This window comes from Pleurodeles waltl, chromosome 2_1 (assembly GCF_031143425.1).
Source record: "Pleurodeles waltl isolate 20211129_DDA chromosome 2_1, aPleWal1.hap1.20221129, whole genome shotgun sequence".
Classification (NCBI taxonomy): domain Eukaryota; kingdom Metazoa; phylum Chordata; class Amphibia; order Caudata; family Salamandridae; genus Pleurodeles; species Pleurodeles waltl.
In genome coordinates this window covers 85,065,368-85,075,890 of record NC_090438.1, presented here as the reverse complement: position 1 = coordinate 85,075,890, position 10,523 = coordinate 85,065,368, and the positions used below count along the sequence as shown (strand labels likewise).

At 41.8% G+C, this 10,523-nt stretch overlaps 1 protein-coding gene across 2 annotated transcripts in view; it reads right to left on the bottom strand.

Annotated features, from left to right (window-relative positions):
* Positions 1 to 2,647: 2,647 nt before the first annotated feature.
* The window catches only part of LOC138261417 (V-set and immunoglobulin domain-containing protein 4-like), an 85,481-nt gene continuing 77,605 nt past the window's right edge, over positions 2,648 to 10,523 (bottom strand). For both annotated transcript variants that reach the window (XM_069210354.1, XM_069210363.1), the window contains one exon: positions 2,648 to 8,562. In XM_069210354.1, coding sequence (XP_069066455.1) covers positions 8,319 to 8,562 — 244 coding nt within the window. In that variant the 3' untranslated portion in view covers positions 2,648 to 8,318. The remainder of the gene's footprint in view (positions 8,563 to 10,523) is intronic.

Sequence of the window (10,523 nt, the reverse complement as noted above, 5' to 3'; positions counted from 1 at the left end):
CTCCTCCCCGAACAGCTTTTGCTTTTGGTTCATCTCTTGTGAGATGATCTGCTCCAGAATTTCAGGTCTTGGTTAAAGTATATGAGTCAAAATGACCTATTTATGCCCTGAAGAAGCTGATCGGTATTTCCGCGAAACTCGTGTCGGCAACTTCGGTGCTTGTTAAGTTTATCTAACTAGGAGATCACGATGATTGTTACTTAATTCATGACTGATGTGTAGACTTTTTTATTGAATTTGACAATATTATATTGTACATAAAGAAACAATATGAAACAAATATTTATGGTGTACTGTGTGTTTATATTTACATTTTGACTTTCCACTACTATTGTTGGTTCTGAATGTAACTTTCGTCAGGTGGGTAAACAGACATTAGTGGGTGAGTGCGCAGGGCCTTCACTCAATTTTATCCAGACCAGTTTTCTTGCATGTTTGGTGTTTTTTTATATCTAAACACAAAAAGGCATCAGTGAGTCACAGGACAAACATTTGTTCAGAACTAAGAGAGTGTCTTGGAAATTTTCTTGAGTCTGACAAAGGATCTCTTTTATCATTAGATAAAAATCCTCACTCAAATTTCCTGGCATGCTTTATTATGGGATGAGTTATCTCGTCTTAAAGCCGGAGAGGGTCAACACAACTTGGTCAACTTGGTAGCTCTTGATAGCATATGCTGGGATCAGATAATATCATGCACATACATACTTTTAAAATTGTCTCGAGCCTAATCCTAGATTACTTCTTATTCAGAACACCCAGAGTGGTGTTCTGCAACTTCTGTGGACCATCTGCCCTGAGAGGTGATGGTTGGGGCCTGGTACCTTGCAGGGGTTTCTTCTTGTACCAACAAGATGCCATAGCTCTGTAGGCGTAGTCATTGTTAGCCTTGTATATAACTCCTCCCCGGATGGTGGCTTTTCCTGTGATTGTTGCCTGACGTCTGTGATGTAATTTCCTCTTAGACCTTACATATGGAGGGACCAATGCAAGATGGATGTATCGCAGCATATTCGTTCCCTTATTTCATCACTCTCATCGCCTACTTGCTATCATTTGTATCTCTGACTTTTCCTGCACTTTGTCCTGGCTGTATTTGTTGTCCTGGAAGATGCATGCTGGGCTCTTTCTCAATCCTGGTTCAAGGTCATTTTGATGTCTTGATTTCCATCACTTGCATCAATTTATCATCTTCAATTAAGTACTACCAAGACTACGAAGGGCATCAGTCTGCTCTTTGTGTAATTTTTTCCTATGTGGTACCAACCTAGGGCAAAACATGTTACTTTTCACATGTATATCAAGTGAAGGGTGGCACCCCGGGTTCTGGGAGGAGTCACCCCTTCCGACGGAAACTTGACAAACCTACACATCATCCAGCCCTGGACATATATCAACAAAAAACTTAATGTGAATACCAAAGAAAATGTGCTTGCATTTGTCAAGGGATTACAACGTTATTAGCAAATGAACACTATTTATCCCTCATCCCTCTAATCATGCGCCTTGATGCATGCTCATTAAAGTCAGCATACTTTGATATGTGCCCTTTGATTGACATATTTCATACAGATCTATGAAATTGCACCAAAGCTATTAGCAAATCAATGATGTTTTGATAACATTTTAACTTTGTCTCCCCATAGCAAATATCATTGCAATCTGACATTTCCTGCACTGGGTTTATCTTGCTAACAGCCTTCAATAAATTGCTCAGATTCAATAAACAGAGCCATATTATCAGCAAATTCATATTTTTTATTCCTTTTTGTCTGCGGGCTCCCATTGATAGATCTGCAAGAAACTCAGAATAAAAGTAAGCTATACATGCTAATTGTTGGTCAAGTGTCACGCAGATCTGTGAAACTGTATCAAAGTAATGTGTAAAGCAATGGTTTTTAAATCCCTATAATGCTGAATTCCTTCCCCCTCTTGCTGAATCTGCATGCTCTGTGGGATTCTAGCGTTGGGCTTAACCTGCTAACAGCCTGCCAAATCTTCTGCAGATTAATTAAACAGCACCAAATTTCTTAGCACATGAAAATGTTTTTACCCACATTTATACTTTGCCTGGGTTGGGCTGCATGAGACTTGTAGGACATAAAGAAGAATTGACATCCTAAATTCTCCCCACATTCTATGCAAATTCACCTTATTATGTCACCATTATTAGCAAACAAGCACTTCTTTGACTCCCCCTTTAACTTTGCCTACATGTTAGATCTGCACAAATTAAAAATTACCAGATTCAAACCAAACCAAGACCAATTCTCTGAGCCAAGATCTACTTTCACATCAAGCTTTTTGCTGAGCATGGATTCCAATGGATCGGCATGAAGCTAGCCATGCCATCCCTAAACTGGGTATATTTTTTTGGAAAGAATAGTGCCAAAGTTATTAAGAAAGCAAAAAACAGCTTTTTGGTGGAAGCTCTGCCCTAACCATAACTTCAGAGCACTATCCCACATACTGAGTTTACCAAAATCTACAATAACAAAATGTGAATTTTGACCAAACTTCTCGCACATCTGATGTGATATTGTAAAGTAATTTGTTCTTGCAATTCTCTGTAAGGTGATCAAACATCAATTTAAATAATGTTCATGTAGAAAAAGTACATAAATAAAAATAGTAACAACAATTATATTATCGCCTTTATTTTTTTATAGAAAATTATCAGTTTTTCTCAGAAGAAATGCTTTGTTTATAATAGACATTGTCAGCACACGTTTGAACAAATTCAGTTTTACACACAAAACATGGCACAAGCATTTTTCACAATTCTGCAAAGCATTTAATGTGTGGGAAATTCTCATCTAGAAGTATATATTCATACTAAGTGGAACATTATAGGATTTAGACCTAAGGGATCTTCTAGGTTTCCGACAGCCAGAACTCACATTGTTCCACTTTCGGAACTCTACGACTCAATGACCCATCTACCATTTGGTCACCACATCACACCAATGTCCTGCCTATTTAGAATTGACCATCCCATGGATGTTTTTCCTGCACAACCCATCTTGCGAAGCATGGGGGACCCGCCAGAAAAAAATACAAGCATTTGCAATGCAATGGATCTCGCATTTGCTTGAGTTAGAGTTATTGGTGTTGTAAATTCATGCCTGGAATGTTCTTGCCACATAAATTGGTGAACCCTGCCTGATAGTTTTGTCTTCTCCTGACACATAATTCCAGTGGCCCTGCATATAACTAAAGCACTTCCATTTACCTTCTTCCTCTATCTGCAGCCAAAAATGAAAATGTTGCCATTTAGCATCCCAAGTTAAGGTTTCCACCTGAGTGAAGGTACCAAATGCTCTCGAGTTACCAGTGTATTGATGTTTTAAAGTATGCCCAAGAAAACGGAAAGAAAGCTAAGCCCTTGTGCAATTTACCTGTGCCAAACAATATTTACTGAAGAAAACTACAGAAGCATGAAAGAAAGCAGGAAACACTGCAATCTACAGGTAGGTCAATAATCGAGAGCTAGCGAACCTAGTCTAGTATAAAAAAATAAAAAAAAATCCTTCACCCTCGCTTATGCCATTGTTTAGGGGAAACAAGTCCTGGCAAAACCAATACGTCTGGATTACATTTAAAGTCTTGAATAAAACATTAATAAAAAGCTTTTTGCAGTAAAAAAACAAAATAAAGAAACTATTATTACTTTATATAACCACACGAGGTGAACAATTTTGTGATATACCAAACAGCCAATAGGATGAGGCAAGAGAAATACAATGGGCACAGCCAAAAAACATTCCAAGAACATTCCATTCAAAAGAATTGGAAACAATACGTAGATTACAATTCTGCTGTCAAGGCAGAACTAATAAAGGGGAGAAGAATAGATTAAAGAGTGATTAAAGCCCATCTTCACAAGCCGAATCAGGTTTTTACTCTGTGGTAGCAGAGAACAGATGAAAAAAAAACCAAATATAAATATATATATATATATATATATATATATATATATATATATATATATATACACACACACACACAGGAGTAGCTCACAGTAGTTTTTAGGGGTGGGCGGTGCGTGGGGACAGAGGGGAGATTATTAAAAAAACACTTACCTGGATCGTTGCCGCAGCTGCAGCCAACACCGCGCCGCTCGTCTGCTGCAGGCACAGGCTCCCCGCCAGCTCTGCACCAATCCTGATGCTGCTCAGAGCAGCGTTAGAATTGGCTGGGAGCGCCCAGCCAGGGCACTCCCAGGCAGACTTGGAGCCTGTGCCTTGTCTCTCCAGCCCGGCAACACAGTGCACTGAAGAAAGCACAGTGTGCCTATGTGTTTTGCCGGCCCGAGACGGCCAGCCAAACATTCATACGCAATGAGGGGGAGTGCTGAGCACTCCTCCTCGGTGTTCGTCATCCTCAATGCCCCGCCTCTTTTACTACAAAATGATAATAAACATAGTTTATTATTGTTTTGTAGTAAGACGTTTGCAGCGGCTGCTGCTGGTGGGGGGGTAAGGCTTCTCCGCCCTAATGCGAAATAAAGCATCAGACTTGCACCAGAGCAAAAGAAAATGGTGGAAATAACACTCGCACAGCTTTCTCAACCAAAAAATGAAAAGTAAAACAGTTGACATAAGTGATCCGATTCAAAGCGCCATGGCTGTCACGAGCATGACTGCGAAGGAGAGACACAAAAGACACAAAAGAAAAAAGAAATTCCTTCACAGTCAAACAGATCGGCAACTATGCAACTATCCATGTAACAGGGGCAGTCTACAAGACGATTACAAAACCGCCTCAAGGTGAGACAAACGTAAAGCATTTACCAATAACATCAAAGAATTTTTGAAAGGCAAGCGCACTAACGAGTGAAGGTGATGGGCATGAGGAGGGCCTGGTTAAAAACCCACAATACTGACGACAGGCCAAAGAGCTTGCGCACTCGACCTAAAAAGTACATTATTTGAATCGAGAGATAGAGAGATAAAACCATGCTTTTTTATCAGTTTGCAACATGTGATCAAATTTCGACCAGCGCTGGCATGTACTGATTCAATAAAAAACAACATGGTAACGTTTTTGGTTGCGTTGGTTGTAGAACATAGAAAAAATATTTGAATATATTTTTGAGTCACGTCACAGAATCCTCGATACCTACTGCTTTAAATTGAGTAAAAATAGAATGCTGGTATACATTCCATAAAGTTGAGCAAGAATGCATATAGTTACTGTACATTCTTGTTCATTATAAATCATGCCAAACAAGTAGTGATATCCCCTCACGCCCCAAGTACATCAAAACACTTGCAATATATGCTGCATAGTAAAACGCTTTTCTGTCTTGCAAGAATACATTTTTGATTTGTGGCTGTCGCAGTGATGTGTACTTTTCCTATCAAAGATGAGGACCAACGAGGACTGCAAATGGGAGTGAACAGAATGGTGGACAGCATGCTGCGTTTGCCTTTGGCACCAAGGCCTGTGCCATTTCCAAGAAAGAAACGGCTGTTGCGTTGATTGCACGGCATGTGCAGTTCATCCTTCCCGCTTTCAGCCTTAGAGGAGGCTCGTAATTACAATTTTTGTAACACTTAATTTTGTGGTAAGTATAGACGGAAGCACAATGGCTTGTGGCGCACTTTCTCTTTTCTAGCCACAACACGAGTGTGGCTGTTATTGAAGTGTCAAGAACGCTTCAGCTGAAGGCCTCCTTTGATAAATATGTCAGGGAAAGGGTGTATTGTTGGGCATCTGCCTGTGGATAATAATGTGGTAGAATATAGCCATGGACCCTCCCCCTCATTTTGCGGGCTTTTGTTTACAACAAAGCCGCTTCTTAGTGCCCACTGAGCTGCCTTTGCTGAACCCAGATGTTGACGCCTTGTTTGCATCAAGAATTATTATATTGTAACTTCCTATTCAGGCCAAGCTTAAGCTTTCACTGTGCCCGGGCTGTAGTGTACTGATAACCTGACGAATAATCCTTAAATATAGAGATTGAGTAGAGCACGATTCCACTGGAATGAGGATGCACCAATGAGCACTGCTGCGTGATTAATTTGGAGGACTAATGCATGCGCTCGACCCATCGTTCATGGCTCATCACTGCAAGCCCTTGAGGAGAGATGAGAAGATGACTGCACTACCTCAAGTTGTGTAAAAGTCTGAACAGAAATTGGAAAATAGTTCTGGAAAAGTATTGTCTTTTTATGCTAACAGAATGAAAAGTCTTGCAAGTGTTCTTGCCTTGCATTTCAACAAAGCTCTAATGAAGTTAACAATAGCAGAGCAGCCTGAGAAGATGTATGGCCACAATAAAGGAGATAAGCAATGCCCTGTGTGCGGATGTCATGAGGACTGGCAGGTGGGGCCCTGGAGAGAGTCCAAATGCATGGTTCTGCACGTTTCACATCATTGCTTCTAGGTTTAGCTACATTCTACGAGAGAGGGCATATTGTGGCTTTCTTGAGCAGTGAGCTAAACGTTTAGGTACTGGATGTTTCTTTGTAAAATAAGCTTATTTTAAACACATGCAAAAATAAGCTTGCTTCAAGATTAAATCAGCGTGCGTGCTGGGCTGTACTGAAAGAACATTAATCAACAGACTTATTATTTACAGAATATTAACTGAATATTATTTACACCCCAGGCAGTGGTAAAATAACATTAAATAAAAACAAAGCCTAGGAGCTACCTTTTACTAAAGATGTAATGGTGGAGCAAATGTTCAAGGTGCCAGAGGTAAACAAGGACAGCACTGTAATAAAGCCAAAACAAATGTCAGCGACATGGGACGAATGGAATACTGCAATAAAACGCAGGCAGTTACCAGCCTAAAACACCCACAGTGAATAGGGAGCAACAAAGAAATAACAAAAGTAGTCAGTCACAGTAACAGATAAAGAAACCAAAGTGTAATAATACAGTAGTTGGTCACTGCTCTGAAACAGAAAAAGAAGGGAGGAAAAGGCGGAACTGACCACTAGCGAGCAAGAATTTCTAAATGACACTGCAACCAACAAATGAAATTGCTTTAAGCCATAAGAAGTATACTAAAAGTATACACAAGGTTGAACGCTTACACTCTACCTAATAACTAGGCCTATCATCAAGGAGAAAACTCCCTGCTTGTCAAGGGCACTGATTGTTTCACAGAAACAAAGCACTAGTTTTTGGGGGTTGTTCCTAAGAGACAGAGGCAGCCAGCTGCAATGGCATGAAGGTGTACTTGGCCATGATATTTTTGTCAAAAGTGATGCAGCTTGCAAGACCACAACTGCAGAGAGGGAGGGTGGGTCTGGACACTTCTGATTCACCAGACTCCTAGACCTTGCACCGGGGTGTAGTATCACCATCACTAGAGTTTGTTCTCTGACACTGTGGAAGCAAAGCACCCCCACTCCCTTCCTATCTCCAGATGTAAATATTAATATACATAAGTCAAATGTACTAAAATAATTATGTTTGGCCTCTTTTCTGTTTCTTCAGAACAGTGCTTTCAAAACAGATGTTTTCATGTTCACAATCTTTTGCAAGGTCACTTACTTCTATTGTCCAGGACTCTCACATAAACAATACATGCACTCTTTTTTTGCTTGTATGTGTGAAGGACTACCAGTAGCTTACAATGGCCAGATACTTTTCTTAGTCTCATCTGTTTTGAAGTACCAGGGGTCTTCAACACTTACAGCTGTTACATTTTCCATTAGTTGATATCTGAGGTTTCCTGCTTCCTGACACAAGCACCCCGGTACATGCGCAAAGCGGCACTTTGCCGGAGACTGCATCTGGCTGACTGTGGCTTGCTTGATATGGCAGACAGCTATAACATGTATCAACCTCATTGAATCAGAATTGATTTTAGCCAAAATTATGTTCTTAAGAATTATGTGATCTGTCAGAACACAAAGTTTATGGCTTGTGGCATGCAAGCATGTCACGCCTGAATTTAGGATTTTGATTGAACCATTGATTGACAGTGACCCCCATTGATTGACAGTGACCCAGTGCAGGAAACTGGACATTCTGGCAATAAGCAAACAATATTATTTACACTCCTCTGTCTGCTTCAGCCAAGCATGACTAGTACGGTGTGTTCAGTCTTCCTCTGAGTGATGGATGCAGATGAGATACAAAATTAATATCCACCAATCAGACAGTTTGACAGCAAAATACCAATGAAAAACCCTGTTGCAGTTAATTCAGCTGCAGGGTCCTTTGAGTGAAATGCATTAGCTCTTGGAAAGGGCAAGAAGTCTTTCTAGCTGGGACCATAAGGAGAACTAATTGGGATGTTTTGCACATTAGAGGATTAAAGTGGGCCTTTCATAAGCGTTCTTTGCCTGCACTCTTTATCTTTCATTCAACAGGATTTCATATTCATTTTGAACGTTAGCGTATTGATCGTGACAGTCATTTCCGGGCTTCTGGTCATCGCTGGTCATCACCGGTTGATAATCGTTCTGCATCCTGAGTGTACGCATGTCACTGGTTGGGCAGCTGTTGTTCTCAGAGATATTGATCGGGCTGATGTTTAGCTGACAGACATTCACTATTGGGACATCTTGATTTGCTCGAGCATTGAGCTCGCTCATGCTAAAATGAAATGGAGAGAGGGTCAGTCAGGTTTGGCGAGGAATGGTTTATACCCACATTACAAGTCTAGTACATTTAGAAAACACAATATCTCAAACAAAACTGCTACCACAACAGTCTATCCAAGAAAACATTTGCAAACCATTACTACAGAGATTATCTACAGATATATGAAACAAAAAGTCAATTTTTATTTATGTGGATGTTTGATATGCACCGAAGTGAACCTAGGAATATCAACTTAATTTGCTTCTCAGAATATGTGCTCAAGAAAAGAAGCTGCTGGAACATTAGGAAAGGAGAAGTAATGCCTCATTGAACAACCTGCAAAAAGAACAAATGTTATTCTGAACAATGTCAAACATTCACCCCAGTCAGAGATCTGGGTCTAAATCCAAGGTTTATTTGCACACCATGCCACCTCAGTTTGGACCCAGCCATATGCAAAGCAGTCTTGACCTTGCTCCGTATGGGTATGACTGGGGGTGAGTGTTTGAAAAGTTTCAACACTCCGTCCATCATCCTTTTGTGTTGTTAAAGTTGCCCTAAGTGGGAAGGGTATGCCCAGACGTGGGTCCCTTGCTCACTGTGCCACTGGATTCAAGCTAGCCAAGCTGATGAAGGGTGATACCCTGAAACCCGTCCCAGGATGCTTGTTTCCGGTTCAGGGAGGACCTGGCCTGGCAGTTCGGGATGGACTGTTCCCATGGGGAACAGGGTCAAGACTGATTTGCATATGGCTGGGTCCAAACTGGGGTGGTCCAAAAACAATCATCCTGGGGCCAGTTTTGGGGTATCATCGCTCATCAGCTAGGATAGAATGAATCTAGTGGCATAGTGAGGCGAGGACCCAATTTTGGCTTAGTGAACAACCCAGCATATATTGCCATGTTTCAAATGATTTCCTCTGGGTCCAGATGCGTTATCATTTGTGTACTCTGGAGTATATTTTTTCATGAGAAAACAATGTGGGGCTATCTTAACTACCATGTGCTGGTTTGCAGGTGGTGCTCTTTTTGTTCATGCCTTTAAACATTGTATCTCTTCTGTGGAAGAAAGGATGAGGCAAGCATCTGTGTCAGAGCAGGAGGCCAGGGTCAGTGAGATGGCTGGTGAGCTTCTGTACGAGAGGGGCTGTCGTAAAAAGTGCCCTTAAAGAGTCTGGTAACAGTATGTTGATTGCCAAACAGAATGAGGTGCTCGCAGGCAGGCTGCCTCTGAACCTTGACCACATCACTCTGGTATAGGGTGTCATAGAGATAGAAGACCTCACACAGGGAGGACCAAAGGCAAGGGGTCCCTTCTGGCGACCCAAGGTTTGGATCATCCAGCACTGTGTCACAGATGGAAGAGGATGGGTGGGATCGCCCCATACCATCCAGCAGCAGACACTCGCTGTCACGTCTCAGTATACATGCACACTCACTCACGCCCATGCATTCACACACACACAGTCACGTCACACACTCACACATACGTTCTTACATACATTCACACACCAAGCATTAATGTAAAAACATAACACTCACCTTCTAAAGTGCCTCTGGGAAGCCTCTGAGGTTCCGGGAGGATTGGGACTGCCGTCTCCTCGCACTTTCTGACCTGAGGTCAGCCAATGAGAGGAAGCAACAGTCCCTACCTCATCACAGAGTGGGAAGGGGCCAGTGAGAGATGCTGACCCAATCCCACTCTGAAACGCGGTGTCAGAGATAGACACTCGGGCTCAGGGCATTTCAGGGATTAAACTCAAAGCACCCAGGAACAAGGCTATCATTGAAGCTGTCCCTCGTCATGAGGGGAGGGCCTTAAGGTGCTTTGCCAGGCTGAAGAGGTTATGCCCAGGGTAGCTGTGGCATCTCCAGCTGGGCAAAGGTCAGCTCAGGCAGCCAGACGCCTGCACATTTAGCTCATTCATAGCACCTGCCTGCCTGACCCGAGTATAAAGAGTTTCTGTCAGGATG